At 34.8% G+C, this 17,336-nt stretch overlaps 1 protein-coding gene across 7 annotated transcripts in view; it reads right to left on the bottom strand.

Moving 5' to 3' along the window:
- Positions 1-317: 317 nt before the first annotated feature.
- Positions 318-17,336, bottom strand: part of CCSER2 (coiled-coil serine rich protein 2) — a 211,706-nt gene continuing 194,687 nt past the window's right edge. For 4 of the 7 annotated variants that reach the window (XM_012438997.2, XM_012438994.2, XM_012438998.2 and 1 more), the window contains one exon: positions 318-5,433. In XM_012438997.2, coding sequence (XP_012294420.2) covers positions 5,339-5,433 — 95 coding nt within the window. In that variant the 3' untranslated portion in view covers positions 318-5,338. Of the gene's footprint in view, positions 5,434-11,880; positions 11,921-17,336 lie in introns of all 7 variants that reach the window. The other 3 variants (XM_021672267.2, XM_012438996.3, XM_012438995.2) reach the window with 2 other exon arrangements.

The following is a 17,336-nucleotide window of genomic DNA, read 5'->3' as shown; positions in this document are numbered from 1 at the left end:
CTAAGGTGTTAATGTTTCTTTAAATATCCATTTACCATTATCCAAATATTCTAAGATAAAGCAGATATTTTATCACAATGGAAACTGAAGTACTAGTTCACTTAGCGAATCTGTGAAGACAAAACAACAAAATACTAATCAACTCCTACTCAATCAGGGCTTGGGGTGTGAGGATGTGTGTGAAGAAGGCAGCATGTAAAATAAAGTATCAGAATTGGGGAAAAAAAATAAGCAAATGAACAGTATCTTAGATCTCTGTGGGAAAAAAGACACCAAAGAAAAAGTAAACATGGGAGTCAATGTTGAGAAAGACAAGAGAACTTTTATAATTATGAACTTTATTTACTATGCCAACATTTTCAGGAGAGACTTTACATCTGTTTTTTTAGAATTCATTTTACAGGTAAATTCTAATATACAGTTTGTACTCTGAACTGACTTTTAAAATCAATGGGAAAAACAATATGGCAGACGTTATTTTTCTTCTTTGTTAGTAATGACTTAGAGACCTTAAATTCTTAGGGTCAGTATTATTTTGTTAAGTAAATGCTTTAGCAAGGAGAAAGTGGGTAAGCTTATTCCCAACAAGATTAAAACATATATCTTCAGTTAATGACATAGCTGTAGATTGGCGCCCACCATCAGAATCATTTATCCAAAAGAATTATTTCAAATTGCTGCAGCAAAAAACTTAAAGGGAGATGTGAAAGATCATTAAAAAACAGAATTCAAGCATCAGAATTTAAAAAGTAACAAGGCCATCATCTCCAAGGAAGAACATCAGGTATCACATCTATAATTAATTTTCAAATGTGTGCATAAGCATGCAAACATAACCAATGTTTCCTAAATATAGGAAATACAGCCAAACTAATTTAAAAACACAAAAACTACTGTTTAAGATGGAAGTAAACTGAAATGGTGCTGCAGTCTTATTGATCTTAATTGCAAGCCCACTTGGTGATTTCAAAGTACATCCCCAGTGCCCTAGAGGCCAGGAAACCAGTAATGACAACCCTGCTCAGAAACCAAGAGTGCACCTCAGTATCTGTAACACCATTTATGCTACAGGAACGTTTGGAAGTGACAGCTGTAGAAGGGTCACGCTCTGTGATGCACTGAGAAAAAGTAAGTAAAATACTTATTGGGACAATGGAACATTCAATGAAAACTTAGTGCTTTAATGGGAAAAGTGACATGCTGGGAATATATTTCTATGAACAGCTGTACTGATATCTTCAAACAGCAACAATTACAAATTTATTTCAATGAACAAAGCCACACCCAATAGGAGGCATTTCGATATTTCAGGCACAACTTTAAGCAATTAAGCTCATTTAAAGTGCAAATCTGATATTTTCTTTCATATTCAGATTTTTACTTGTTAAAGTACTTAGTAAATTCCCTAATATCTATATAAATACAATGAACAGTAGCCTATATGCCTGAAAATATTGCACAAATAAAAATGAGACTCCAAAAAAAAAAATGCTAGATGGTCTGTTACTAGAAACAGTCTAAATGACATAACTCTATAATTCTTCGTTTAATGCCTTAATATCATCTGCACTTGTACCAATAAACTCCTTAGGCCAAACTTCTTTTAAAAATTTGATATGCATCCCATTAATAGCCAAATATCTAATTCTACATACTCTACTAATTTCCTCTTTCACAAATGTGAAACTTAACCGACTCCATAAAATTTCTTCCTCGGGACTTAGAATGCATACACTGTAACTATCTTCACTGATATCACTAGAACTACTAAGACAATAAATGGTTTTGAGTTCCTGTGGAGGAGGATTTGGCACAGAGTTGATTTACATTAATAGAAATAATAAACACAGATCAAGCCAAATCTAAGATTGTATTTGATTATTCAGTAAAGTTACATCCTCATTTCCATTTTGGACTTATTTACTAAGGAGCAGACAAGCATGATATTTTGCAGTTTTTAAGGAAAACTGCAGGCAAATACTTTATGTCATGCAAGCATCCTAGATTTGTTTTCTCTTACTATATTATGCTTCATAAATATACTGATGAGCCTATCTTCTAAAAGATTAAGACTCAACAAAGTTACAGAGAAGTAGAGCTAATTGGTTAACATATTTCTGCAAATCCATCAGGGAAGGAAAAAATAGAGAAAAATGGAATAAATACATGGAAGAAAAAATGGAGAAAAATAAATTACTGGAGTCAACATTTTTATGTAATGGACAACAAAGACATTTCCCTCGGACTAGGGGGTTAAAAATTTAGGACTTTTCCCTTACAGATAAGGCCAACTCGTAAATAATGTTTCATAAGGGTCTAAACCAAATTCTACATAAACAAAAACCACTAAGTCTGGTACATTTTACTTTAGGGAAATATAGTATGATTCACGTATTTGCAATATGTGAGAACGGTTTTCTTTCTCCTTCAAAAAGACAGACCATGTATGACTACTTACAACTGCAGCCCATTATGGGTCATCTCCATGAACAAGTGCTTTGCTGATTTGCCTGACTCTTAACAGTATCTGGACTATGTAAACAACGTTTGGAACTTCACTGCTTCTCCATCAGAAGTGCTGGCATATGAGTGTATAATAACAGATTTGTTTTGCTCACCTGTTACGAAATCCAAGAATGGTTTCCATCCAGTGAATGGCAAATTCATCTAATAGGTAAGGGAATAATGGGTCAAAACAGTAGCAAACACTTCTTTCAAAGTTCTACTAAAAGACTTGCTGTTGCTTTTCTTATAAAGGGGCAATTTCATCAACATACATCTTTTAAAGAAATCTCTAGAAAATTTCAGTGACTTTTTGGCCGTAATCCTGTTTGAAACATTTTTGGTCAGCTGTTCAAAACAAACCTTCACCTTGTAAGGTTACCTATCTGAAAGATATTAATTCATTTAAAGCAGCTGCAGGTGAACAACCTAAAGATGACATGATTTGGGAGAAGAGGAAGGCAGATTTACTGAACTGACAAGTGGCCAAAGCATGATTAGGTTTGTGCACGTGGTCGCATGGAGGTTCCACACCTACCTTCTACAGAGCATTAAAATAAATAAGAATGCTGTCTTCGAAATACCTTCCAGCGCCTTTTTAATAAAACAAAATTTCCCATCTTCAATTCTGTTTTCTTCTCAAATCTACCTTCAAAAATTTGTCTTTCAAAATACACCACAGACGAGGCAAGCGGATCATCTAAGGTCAGGATTTCGAGATCAGCAACAAGGTGAAATCCCACCTCTACTAAAAATACAAAAAAATTAGCCAGGCGTGGTGGCACATGCTTTGCAGTCCCAGCTACTCAGGAGGCTGAGGCAGGAGAATCGCTTGAACCTGTGAGGCAGAGGTTGCAGTGAGCCGAGATTGTGCCACTGCACTCCAGTCTAGGCAATGGAGCAAAACTCTGTCTCAAAAAACAAACCAAAAACCAAAAACCACAGAAAAGGGAAACCTAGGAAATTCAGAAGGGCAAAAAGTATTATGAACTCCAGCTTTCTCAAGATAGTCTTAAATGTGTTATTTTTCTCAAAATATTTTAACTTGTTTTGCTATAGAAAATAGTTTAAAATCCCTATATATGGGATATTTATATCCCATCAAAGTTTTGTGCAAATGTTTCAAGTCTATTATTTCAGTCTTCAGATAGTAGCAGAAAATCAATAAATATAAATATTACAATTAAAGACATAATTTAAAATATATGCTGTGGAAACTTAAAATGGCTATTATGGATCCATAAGCCTATAGGGTTCAAAATTGAATTACCAGCAAAACTCTAGCACCAACATAAGTTACAAATGAATACATCTTTAGGTACAGGTTTCAAGATGTATCTCAAGCTCTCCTAAATTTACCCAGTAACAAATACAAACATAAATGGTATGTGTGTGTATATGTGCATGTGTGTTTGTGCATGTACATGTGCATGTGTTTGTAAAACAAGATGTGAAGCAATATATAACTGATTTATATGTAATAAGAAGCATTTTCAGCCTGGGGAATCTGTCTGGGAAATGAATAAATAGTAACATTAGCTTGCTGACCCTGGCAAGGAAAAACAAAACTTACATAGACTTTCCATTAAAAGCCTAATCTCCTTTATTCATCACAAAGCTTTTGCATAGACCTTTTAAATATACAAAACACTGGCCAGAACTCTGCTTACAGATTATCATCTTCCATTATCACTGTATCTTTAGTTAAAGCAGTAGCTATATTCACAGAAGAGACAAGTGAAAAGGGGTGAGGTTCTGACAACCACAATAAATACAGACCTTAACAGGACTAAACCAGCAAAGCACACTTCTTGCCTGCTCAGGAAAATATGAATTTTCTGACGTGGAGAGGGATGGATAACATGATTTGGGCCTTTGGCAGGCCTCTGAAATGAGTAAGCAAACCTTTGTGTTTACCTGAGATAATTATGCTCAAATGGCATGTACTTCAACCAGGATATAAAATGGAAGAGCCAAACTAGTAGAAGCTTCTACATTTTAATTTAAGATTTGCAGGCTTTAAATGGAACCTCCACCATGGTAGCAAGCTGCACATAAAGCTATTACAGAACAGATTGTTTTTAAGGAACAAATTGGCAGGTGATGGCTATGTACTTAATGTATCTTTGGTTTAGGAAGACGAGAATATCGATTAGAGGCCAAACAATCCCCAGAATGCAAATTGCCATTTGGATTCTGCATGATTTCTTTTCGTTGCGTTAGTGGCCTTGGTATGCTTGTCTTGGCCTGGAAACTTTGAGGCTCTAGTTGGGGATTGTTTGTTTGTTTTTGTTTGAAAGAGCCTGAGGGGGGGCGGAGCTTAGATGCTTTCAGATTCTGATTATTTGAAAGATTTGTTTGACTAGATGTTGGCTGAAGTTTTGCTGAATTACATGTTGTGATTATTGGTGACTTTTTACAAGTGGGAGTCCTACTTGGAGATGATTCAGAAACTGGAGGCGGTACCAAAGAACTCAATATGGATGGCTTTAAAAGCTGCAAGGACTTGGGCTGAGACATACAGCCCACTGAGGGAGACTGTTTTCTTCCAACTCTCTTAGCCTGGTCTACCGTACTTGACTGGGGAGGTGTCTGAAGAGAAGTGGGTATAAACTGCATGTCACTAATTTGATTATTTGCCAAATGATAAGGCTCTTGAGTATTTACAGTCATGTTTAAGTTTGCTTCAGAAGGTGTACTCTTAGCTGCATCCATTAATTGTGGGCTTGATGAAAAAGACTGGTCTTCCAAACCATAGTTGCTTTCTTGTTGCAAGATGTGTGTAAAGCTTTCTTCCAGATGTGCAACGCCCTGATGCGTGTCTTGGATTGAGGATTCACTGTAGGCCTCGATATGTTGCGGCTTTATTAGTTTTCCCTGGGTGTGGTCTGTGGGTCTGGGAAGGCTGCTGGAAGGCTGTAGTACTTGAGGCTGTTAAAATTAAAAACAACATTAGCAACAAGTTATCTTAGAAATTCCACCCAGATTTAATATAAATACCAATTAAGCTGTGTTGGTACTTATTATGGCTTTAATATGGAAAATATGTGGAGTTTCTTTTAATTAAAAAATGAACTGCAATATTCAAGCAAATTAGACACAAACAAGAGTGATAATGCAAACAAAAAATGATACAGGCAGTAAACACTGAACAAGATCCAAAATTAAATGAGAAAAACACATTAAAGTACTAATTTATTATAAAAAAATTCCTGCCATAATAGATTCATTGGGTATTTTAAACCTTAGAGCTTGGCAGAATGATTCCACAGTTTTTGGTTTAACCTCCACAAAGCATTCAGATGTTAACTGTGACCTTCAGAATATTACTCATATTAAAGTTAAAAAAAAAGTTGTACACCACGTTAACAAGTGTTGTACTTCTGTCAAGAATGAAAAGCACTGGCAGATAGACAATATTTAGAATACTATATTCTCAACTTATGTGAAATTCTATTTATTTAACAAATATAGGTCAATACACATAGCTAATGCTAACCTACTTTTAATATTCTTGTTGAAAAGTTTCCAAATAAAATGTTTCAGAGATTATTTGTTCTGTCTCACTGCTATTACGGCTGACATATGAAAAAATAGATCCACCCTGACTAAAAGTAAACATTCATTTACTTAAATTTAGAATAATCAGCCTTTTAAATGATGGCTCAGAGTAAAACAAATCTGAAGTTGCCTCTAACTGGAACTAAAGCACAGAAGCCTATGATGACAAAATTCTCACGGTCTATATGCCTCACATGTACTTCCCTGCTCATTGTGTAGTGGTTTCAAAAAAAAAAAATTAGAGGAACAGTGCAATTTCCATGATTTCGGGGTATCCAGTAAAAAATACAAATCTTAAAGTTATCTTTCAATGGCCCAAATAGTTAAAATATATGGGGCAGGGCCTACTGGGCCTGCCTGATACAGGAGTATTTGCTACAAATGCATAATCTCTCTCTCAATTTCTCTTCCCCCTACCTCTCTCTCTCTCTCGTCCCTCCCCATCCCCCCCTCACATACACACACAGACACAGACACACACACACACAACACACACACACTCTCTCTCTCTCTTTAAATAGTATGGGCTAAAAGTCAAAGAGTTTGGCAAAAGGCTTTACAATGTGAACTTCAAAGGACTATTTCTCACTAGTAACTTTTTTTTATTTGCTAATCCACAAATAAATCTACATAGTATCGATAATTTCCCCATTAGAAGGGGTGGATCTATTTATACGACATCATTTGTGTTTTTTCACTTCTTTCACCTCCCTGACCAGCACTGGACAATGGCTGCCCAGGATCAGCAGCCAGCAATTAGATTATGGCTGGATTGGGACTGACTGTGGGCAAGGCTCATCAACTCATGGAGGATGGTTGGCTATGATGGCATATGGCTGACTTGCTATTAAAAAAAAATGAATACAGTGACTATTTAAAATTTGAAATATGTCACATCAAATCATATTGCAGAATGTTTGAAATAAATAAGCCATCTCAATTGCTGTCTCAAGCTAAATATCTCAGACTTTAAAGTCACTGGGTATTTTCACAGTACATCAACACAAAAATGAATAGACTGTCCTGCAAAATGGAAGATACTAAAATCACCACATAATTAACTCAACAAATTCTCCCTGGGGCTCCCTAGATAAAAATGACTACGGTAAAGTGATCAAAAACCTTGAAAGATTAGTGAAAAAATAGAGTAGGACCATATTAAGCAAACCAAAATCTACCAAAGGGAATAAAAAGTAAAAAAGTAATCAGGAAGGAGGCACCATCAATTGGCTGAACAGGCATTTGTTTTCCCTTTTCACCTTCAAACATGTTAAGATATTCTAGTTCCAAGTTAAAAATCTGAAAGCAATTTGAGCCTTTTGAAAATATCAGTGATAATTTAAAAATGGACTTTATTGTAATATGTCTATTGCCAGAAACAAAGAAGGTATAAATGTACTATCAGTGGAAAGCATAAAAAGAGATGATTTTTCAGTTAAGACAGGTAATTAACTGGTTATTCAGACAACCAACTTCCAGAAATGCCCAGGTAAGGACCATTGTGAACTATAAATTTGTACTATTTCGTACTCACCACTTGTACTGTTTTGATTACTCATAGTACCCAACTGACCACTGCTTAGAGAAATAAATGGAAATACAGCAGAGTCAAAAAGACATGCTACTTGTATTAAATGCAATAAAACTTCATATCAAATATTAATGAATTAGAAAATAGTTTTTAAAGAATAACAAAATGTTGAGTCAACTGAGAGGAATGTAACAGTTATATAAATAAATGTCTAACCTATTAGTTAGACATCTACACTACTAATTAATTACTTTAAATCAATGGTTTCCATATGCTAAATAATATAAATTTTGTATTTTTATTAAAAATTAATTTTGGTGGCATGATATAATTTCCCTATTCCAAAATCAATGTCTTGTTTTATTTATTTGGTAACTATAGTTTGGAAAATCAGTTCCACTACTGTAAAACAAAAAGTCTACTTTATGAGGAATAAGAAACACCTATATAATGTAAGGAACAAGGAAACAACTTGCTCCTGATATGTGGAAGACTACATGGAAGTGGTTATCCACTAAGGGCTGGATTGACGCTAATTACACTTACCAGCAAGTTGAACAAGCTACCTCTTAACCGCTAACAAGCAAAGCAGAGATGTGTTCTGATGGCTTGTTGCTACAGTTTCCCCAAATTCTAAACAATCAACTGTTTTAATATAAATGCAAGATGTTAATTCATCTTGCCCACATCCACTACTGCTTCTATGGCCATTAAAAAAACTCCCTGAGGCATTTTTAGAATGTAAATATAAAAAGAAAGATCCCTCATCCTCTTGAATGATAAGACAAATAGGAATGAATATAAAAGACTATAAACTTTTTGTTTTTTGAGATGGAGTCTTACTCTGTGGCCAGGCTGGAGAGCAGTGGTGTGATCTTGGCTCACTGCAACCTCTGCCTCCCGGGTTCAAGTATTCCTCTGCCTCAGCCTCCTGAGTAGCCAGGACTACAGGTTCACACCACCATGCCTGGCTAATTTTTTTTATTTTTAGTTGAGATGGGGTTTTACCATGTTGGCCAGGATGGTCTCAATCTCATGACCTCGTGATCCACCCCCCTCGGCCTCCCAAAATGCTGGGATTACAGGCATGGGCCACCGCACCCGGCCCATTTTTTAAATGTTTATTATTTATCATGTACTGTAATAGAAGAGAAAATCTGGAGCTGAACATAACTTTGTTCCTGTGTTTGAGGAGCTCAGTGAGGGAGACAATAAGGTAAAGGAGTGATGAGACCATGTCTCAAGCATAACAACATATGGGACCAAAAAGAAAACATGCCTGCCTGGAGAGGTCACAGAAGGCATTCCTGAATGGCAAACAATCTGCCCTGAGTTTTAATAGGGTGAATAGGAGTTCATCAAGTAAACAAGAAGGGAAGAAAGATGTGTAATGAGCTAGTACAAGCGAAACACAGAGGTAAAAAAAGAAAATGGCATGATCCGGTCACTTCAAATTATAGACTGAATTTGAAAGGACAGTGCAAAAGCATAGCTAAGGTCCAGCTCCTAAGGGACTTGTGTCAGGCTAAGTAGCTCTGACTTTGTGTTGTAGATGATGGGAGATGTGGACAAATTTTAAGCAGAGGAATCCCAATATCCAATGTGTGTGTTTTAGAATGATCACTCTAGTGGAACTAGTGAGGAATGTAACCAGAGGGGATGAAACTGTCAGAAAAGCCATATATTAAGCTATTTAGCAAAAATCTCTAACATCTGAAGGTGGCACAGGCAAGATGAGTACTGGCTTGTATCCAAAAAAGGCCTCTGGGGAGCTGTCTACCAATGCATGGATTTCGTAGTCTCAGCAGCCCACGAAACCTAGAGGGCAAAAGGAATCCCCCCATTACTGGGGGGGGGGACTTCAGGAAAGATCCCATATCTTAACTACTCCCTGTAGTCACAAATGAGTAAAACTTTAATCCTGAAACTTGTGCAGGGGTTGGTTACTGAAGCATCAAAATGAGGACCTATCCCCAGGCTTACAGTGCCTCTAACTGAACTCAGTAACTTCAAGTCTTAGTTAGATACGTAAACTTCAGCACACCATCCTGATAATTCTCAAAGAGTTCCATCTGTCAAGGTCAAGAATATCAGCAACAGGCACTACTGGGTGGTTGTGCAAAGACTTCGTAGACGTCTTTAATGATAATCATAAATGTCTATTTTAGGCTGCTTTCCAAAGATAACCAGAGACTGGGAGCTCCTTACAGGCATGTACCATGTACCGTTTTTCATTACAGTTGGTATTTCTAATATTTGGCACAAAGTAGGGATGAAATACATATTTGCTAGATAAATGAATAAGTGAATATTAGCAGTATATTCAAGAATTACTTATCTGGCCAAGAATTATCAAAGTGATACTTTTTTATTAGGCCAATGATGAAGCACTAATAAATAAAAACTAGTTTAAAAAAAAAAACACTGATGAAAAATAAATCTAATAGGAAAAACCTATTGTTCCCTCCAAATAAGTCTGTGGTTAGCTTAATGATTCATGTTTAGAAGGATAGCAGGAAATACTGACTGCATGTTAAACACAAGTACCACTCATAATGACCTTTTAAAAGCTTAGCCGCCAAATGTTTTCTATCTGAAGACTAGAAATAGGTTGGGAAAAGTGTCTTAACAAGCATTCAGCTATTTTCTGTTTCTAATTCTAATAATTAAATATGATTACATATGTAAAACATTTAGCATAGGACTTCCTAGCACATAGTACATGCTCAATAAATTTCATCTGTGATTATTAAAGGATATAAGAATGATGAGTTCAAGCCACAGCTCTTTGTAACTGGGTCTTCAAAACGAAAGCAAGTTCTTTGGCAATATAATAATAAACTAGAATATGAGGTTTCTAGGCTTCAAATACATAGTTCAATAATGTCAATATTATCTAAATGTTTTGAATCTGCATAAAGTATATTTGATATGACACAGAAGTCAAGGATTTTTAAATGCCTTCCTGGAGATAATAACCAGAGCAAAGACATGCAAGTTTAGAGAGAACTTTACAATGGCTCTACAAAGGAGGTAGTACAGCACAGTATTGAATCATTTAGCTTTTAGAATCAGACTGATCTGAGTTTGAATCCTGGATCTTTCACTTATAGATCTATCACTGATAGATCTACCACTGATAGGTGAGATAGTAGGTAAATATAATCCCACTATCCTAAAACGGAATTTCATAATTCACAAAATGAGGGTAGTATCAGTATATATACTTCATGGAATTGCTGCAAATAATAACCAGTGACAGTACAATGCCTGATACATAAATACCTGAGAAATGTTATACTCTGGGCTCTTAGAGAGCAGTGTTCCCTTCTTTCCAATGGTATAGATCCAAACTCTTGAGTTTGCATGCATGATCTCTAGTTATCATGAGACCCCTAGGTGAAAAATATTGTTCTTTTCCTTCTATAAATGAGTAAAGTGGGGTTAAAAAAAAGTTAACACGTTCAAATTCAAACATTTTGGCAAATGAAAGCCAGAATTTGGACTATCAGATAATTTCTTAAAATACAGCCCTAAAATTTAACATTCTGTGCTATCTGGTTAGTTCTGATGAGTTCACAGGCTTTTGGAATATGCAATATAACCAGATGATTATTTTAATATATTTTAAAACACCATAGGCAGATGCAATACCAATATTAAGGAACTAACTTTCCTGGATAATGTCCTATTTCCTTCTTAGATGATCTAGCCTACACAGGATAACTTTCAGACACTAAACTCAAGCCACACTGTGGAACAGTATTTCTGGAAAGAGGTGATTCCACAGTGACCCACTGGGGGAAACATAATGAACATGTAAAAAGGCAAAGTAGCACCCATCAGTGAACAAAACAGTTCACCTTTAATGTTTTACAACACTTCAAAGATCTACAGCATTAGCATACGGAAAAGCGTTCATGCCAGTTTTCATAAGCAGTCTTGTTCTAGGGTTATTAGCAAAAGATGGCAGCTAAAACATCAACTCCTGATTGAGTAAAAATATGTCAAAGTGTACAAAGAAAGCAGGAAATGTTCTAAAGTGTAATAATGCTACTGCATAACAGACAAGATTTACCTAATTTTTTTCCTGGGTACATACAAATTTATTGTTATTAAATACATTTTAACCATAAAAAGGAAAGTGAAAATAGAGCCATCTGTAACATGCCTGTACATTCATGCAGGCTCTGACATGCATCATGCAAACTGGAAAAAGAAAAAAAAAAAAACCAAAAAGTGGTTATGAGGAAGGTGGTAGGAAAAAATCCGAAATTGTACTGTACCACGCTTTGTCAGAGAAGTAATGGACTAACTTCTCAACTCCTTGCCAATGGCATAATGGGAGAGCAGAGACAAGAAAAAGACAGGACAATGGCATCAGAGACCACACACAACACCAAGGATTGCCATGACTGGGTGGCAGCCACAAGTATTTGCTTTGCTATTGTTGTGTTTTCCTAGGCATTATTCATTATTTCATTTAATATATTTGTGCATAATAAAAACACTTAATAGATTTATACTTTCTTATTAAAGTAATTTGTAAGTTAGTACAAATGCTCATAACCACAGAAAGGCATGTGCACAACTTCTCACACTTAAGAGGGATCACTTGAAGACTCTTACCAAATAAAATACTGAAAATAATTCTGGTAAACTTTAATATTCATACTCCAAAGACCTAAAAAGGTTTAGTCCCACATAACCCCTTATGAAAAGGTAGAAATTAAATTTTAAATAATTTCAAGCTTTTGTAAGTTATAAAATTAAATAAGATTCAGTATGTGTTAGTTTAGCTTTATTATCATCATTGCATTCAAGACCAGTAAAGGTATAACCTGATCTTAACCTATGATGCAAATTGTAAGTGAGGTTCTGCACATCAGTATAGAGATGAAAGACTTAACTGTATCTCTAATACTGTATTACAACTAGATTTTAAAGACTTTTGCTTTAGAGATCTCAAGAAGCCAATCACAGCTTCTAGTGCTTTTCAGGAATCAGGAATGCTTATTCTTCTGTATCTCACTATTATCTCAGAATGGTGCCTCTAGACCTCAGAAAATTTAGAGGAGAGCAGATTGATAATATAAATTGTTTATAAATAATTTTGGAAATAAAGAGTTCAATGGCTTTTCTAAGTTGATGACCAGTTAACATTTTATTTTTTTAAGTATCAAAGTGATTAAGAGGAATTTAATAATAGAGGCACAATCACTGTGAGATGATTAATTTTGTGTGTCTATATATCAAAGACACAGAATCTATTAGCATCTACCTCTCAGATGATGCACAGTAGTTCAGGGGGAAAAAACTTAAATCGAATCATAATAGTACAATTCCATTGTTGTGACCAATAGACACAGTATATTTATCCAGAGTACAAGAATACTGCAAGCATTACAGTACAGAAACAAAGACTGGCTAAAAAAAATAAATCCCACAAGCTGCAAAGCAGATTGTAATAAAAGGCTTTATAGAGAAAACACTAATTGTTGCATTTCTCATAATTGCAAGAAACTAAACCATGCCTATATTTGTGGAAGGCCTATTGGACCATGAGTTAGATGCATATTTCTAGTCAATTAACCAATGACTATATTAGATAGTCCCTAATTTCAAGGACTAAGTACCATATTCTATGTTAACTATACTTAAATTAAAAATGAGCATACACAAAATTGAATTAGTAAAGTGTTTTTACTGAGTTACTCTAGTTTGCATTCCATTCAAAAATATTTTATTTTTATGAAAAGTCATCCCAGAGCTAATTTCTAAGGAGGCTGAAGCTATTTTTATGTGTAACATTGATTAAGTCACACATTGGAGTCAATCAGATTGAGCCTTGTTAATTTATACCTTACAAGCATATTTGACAATTCAACAATTGTCAAATACACATTTGACACATCAAGTGTCCTTAGAAAGTGCATACCCTTTGATTAAGTGATATCCTTCTAGGAATCTATCTAAGAAAAGAGAGACACTGACATTGATTTATACACAAAGATAAACTGCTTAGCAATATTCCTCTCTGTAACTAGAAACAACATTAACACCCAATAGTAGAAAAAAATTCACTTAGAAATATTTGCCATGTGAAAATGTGTGTGTGTATATATAAAATGATACTATGTGAAAAAAGCAGAACGACTGAAAATACATAAATTCAATTTTAAAACATAAAATTTAGAAGACTGAAAGAAAATATACCAAAATGCTTCTTCTAATTCCTCCATAATGAGTTAGTACATTACTATTATAAATAGGACAAATGAACATTTTGAAGGAAGAGTCACTGTATTTACAAAAAATATTTAAAGTTCAAACTCTGGAAATAGAATGGAATTTAATTCTGGTTTGTTCACTTACCCTGAGAAAATTACTACCTAATATGCTGATTTATTTATGATTTGCATTTTCCTTATTAGAAAATTGGAATAATAGCTCTGACTCTGAGTTACTGTGAGAATCAAATAATAATTAAAATGAAATACGTAGAAAAGCATTTAAGACATTAAAAATCTTAATAAGTATTCAATTAACATTAGTCTTTTCCCCTTTCTTAAAATGTATGGCTAAATTAAAAAATATATACATAAGAGTTTCCTATAGGAATATTTGTGAAAGTGTAAATTTTAAGTAGCTCTTAGAAAGATTATCCAGATGTATGAATTTCAGGAGAACAGTTCTCCAACCAAACGGACTAAAAGAATAAGGCTAGTGAATTATTAAAGTGGGACAGTGCAGTTGAGGCAAATGGCAAAAGAGGGCATTCAGTGAAATCATCATTTTGGCTGAACTGAGGAAAAGCTGACTCTGTTACAAAGAGTTCATCAGCCATTTGAGCCATTCTGTTAATATTCAACAACAAAATTTTTTTCCTGCCCTAGATAATTCTTAGGAGGCACCACTTAAAAACAGTATTTCTGCAAAAAAAGCTTTACTATGATTATACACACAAAATCTATGCACATCAAATTATCTAAATTTCTTAGCCTTCATATTTAAAGTCAGTATATTAAAACCTAAATGCTCAGATTTATATGGGCAAAACAGACCAATGTTTTTCTAACTGCAGGCTGCTACCAGCATTTAAAAAAATAGAATAGAGGCCGGGCGCGGTGGCTCAAGCCTGTAATCCCAGCACTTTGGGAGGCTGAGGCGGGTGGATCACAAGGTCAAGAGATCGAGACCATCCTGGTCAACATGCTGAAACCCCGTCTCTACTAAAAATACAAAAAATTAGCTGGGCATGGTGGTGCGTGCCTGTAATCCCAGCTACCCAGGAGGCTGAGGCAGGAGAATTGTCTGAACCCAGGAGGCGGAGGTTGCGGTGAGCCGAGATCGCGCCATTGCACTCCAGCCTGGGTAACGAGATTGAAACTCCGTCTCAAAAAAAAAAAAAAAAAAAAAAAAATAGAATAGAGAGAAAAAATGAGAGTATCATATGTTTTAAGAGTATTGTCTATGAATCTTTTATCTGAATTTTAAATACACATACACACGTGAATCAGGTTGTAAATATATTCTTTCAGTAAATACATACTGGGCTGTCATGTAAAATAAATTTATAATCACTGCATATCAAAAATATTTGTGAAACACCCCCTGAAATTTGTTAGGAGGAAAAGGATGTAAGACAATATAAACTTGTCATTCTTAATGTAATTCTGGTGGACACAACTACTTACTACTATAATATAAACTTAGAATAATCAGGCAACATTACATCAAGAAGCTGTCAGGCTATTACGACAAATGTAGATGCATTTAAGTAATTGTTGTTGTTTTAAAACCACTTTTTCCCTTCCCATTAAGTCACTGCATATGGAAGGTAAAGATAAATAGGACTTCTAAATTTCTCAAGCAAGGTACTAAAGAGCAAATTTTAAAAGCTCAGTTAGACACAATAAGAAATAAATATTATTTCAAAACATACTTTTTGAAAAGTCAAGTATTCTTCCTGTAAGTACATGCTCTGGCAAGGATGCTATTTGGAATTACCAGTAAGGCTTTCTACTTGTCAAAAGCAATTATTTTTATTAAATTTTCCTACTCTGAGGTAGGTTATCTATCATTCCCAATTTTACACAGTTGGGAAATTAGAGTAGAAAGACTACACCGATGCCAGTTAAGTGAATCTGTACAAAAGCTCAAGTCCCTACTAACAGGGAAAGACCTCTATATGTCTAAACGTAGATATTTTCTGCTAACCTAGAGAAAATTTAATTTGAAATAAAAAAGTAAGTATCATGAAGTAGAGACTAGTAATATACTTAAGAAATGTAAGTCAAAATTTCCTGAGAAAGAAAAATAATAAAGACCAGAACCTTCCATTTACTTCTATTTTCCTACATTCTTAAACTCAGTATGAACATTGCTGGCCAGTACAGCTTTCTAGAGTGACGAGGGCTAACTATTTTCTGTAAACATTAATTATCTCACTCTGCATATTTGGAATGAACTATATTTTCATACTAGAAGGTTTACTATACTCCTGTAATTTAAAAACAACAGACTGCCCTTACTGAAGACTCACGGCCAAGATTTACCTGGTCTCCCCATTTAGAAGATAAAGGCAGTTGACTCAAGTTGATGTTCAAGAAGTTATCAAAGAACTTTTTAATGAAACATAATGGAGAAATCTCTCAACTATCTTCCATTACTTAAGCACAATTAACCTCTTCAAACATGAGTACTAGGACCCACATAATGACTAAATTTGGAGACAAGTATCACTGACTACAAGTTTATTGCAGGAAAAGATCTATTCCAAAACCCTCTGGAAAACCACTAGATTTATTCTAATAATTTCGTACCTTTCTCCTCTGTATTTTATCACTAAAAAAAAAAACAAAAACCCTTTATTAGTAAACTGCTTTAGCTATTCTCAGGGTGAATTCAAAATAGAGTAGTAGTTTAGAGCATATTTCCCCTGTAAAGGAACCTTTCAAGCTCATTAACAGTTATTAAAAGGCTGTGAACAAGCCCTCTGGTCATTACTTTCCACCAACTGAGTCCTATAGTCTCGAAGATCAAGTCCTAGGCCCAGTTCTTTTAGATGCATAGGCTGTGAGAACTTACTCAGGAACAGACTCTTATATATATATATATATATTATATATATAATGTATATATAATATATATATATATATTTTTTCCTAGATGACAAATACATCCAAACTGTGGACAACCAAAACTTTCTTTTTGTTAATCTGAAGATGTAGAGAAAGACGGTTTGATCTAGAGAAGTTAAAAAAAAAAAAAAAGGCAGATCTTACCAGTAATGTAGAAATTGTAGGATAGTACTGCTTCACAGTTGGAAACAAAAAGGAAAGCTCTGGACCCAAGAAAGGCGAAGAAGCACTTGAAAATGCAGAGCCATTGACTCAGGGAAAAGCCAAGAAAATTCTAAAGCTATACAAATAAACTAATGAAATGGGTATTTCTGAGAAACATGTTTTTAAAAATAAAGCTAAAATTCTATTTGTAATACAGAATAATTAACCCCAAACTTCAATTCCGTATTATAGCTAGCTAAGGGGAAGGAGAAAGGAAGAGGAAAATGGTGAGACCAAAGGAATCGGGCTAAAAGGGGGCTTAAGTACAAAGGTGGGTGTGCTAATCTGAGGGGAAATTTCAAACCATGCTGTTTACTAGTTACAAGCCTAAGAACACATTATAATTTGATATATCTGTCCTTTAAAATTCCAGAAGAATTCACTAGCAATTTAGT

This window comes from Aotus nancymaae, unplaced genomic scaffold (assembly GCF_030222135.1).
Source record: "Aotus nancymaae isolate 86718 unplaced genomic scaffold, 86718_ANA_hifiasm-v0.15.2.pri h1tg000010l, whole genome shotgun sequence".
In the NCBI taxonomy this organism is placed as follows: Eukaryota; Metazoa; Chordata; class Mammalia; order Primates; family Aotidae; genus Aotus; species Aotus nancymaae.
The sequence above is the reverse complement of the archived record's forward strand: the minus strand, read 5'-3'. Positions and strand labels throughout refer to the sequence as shown.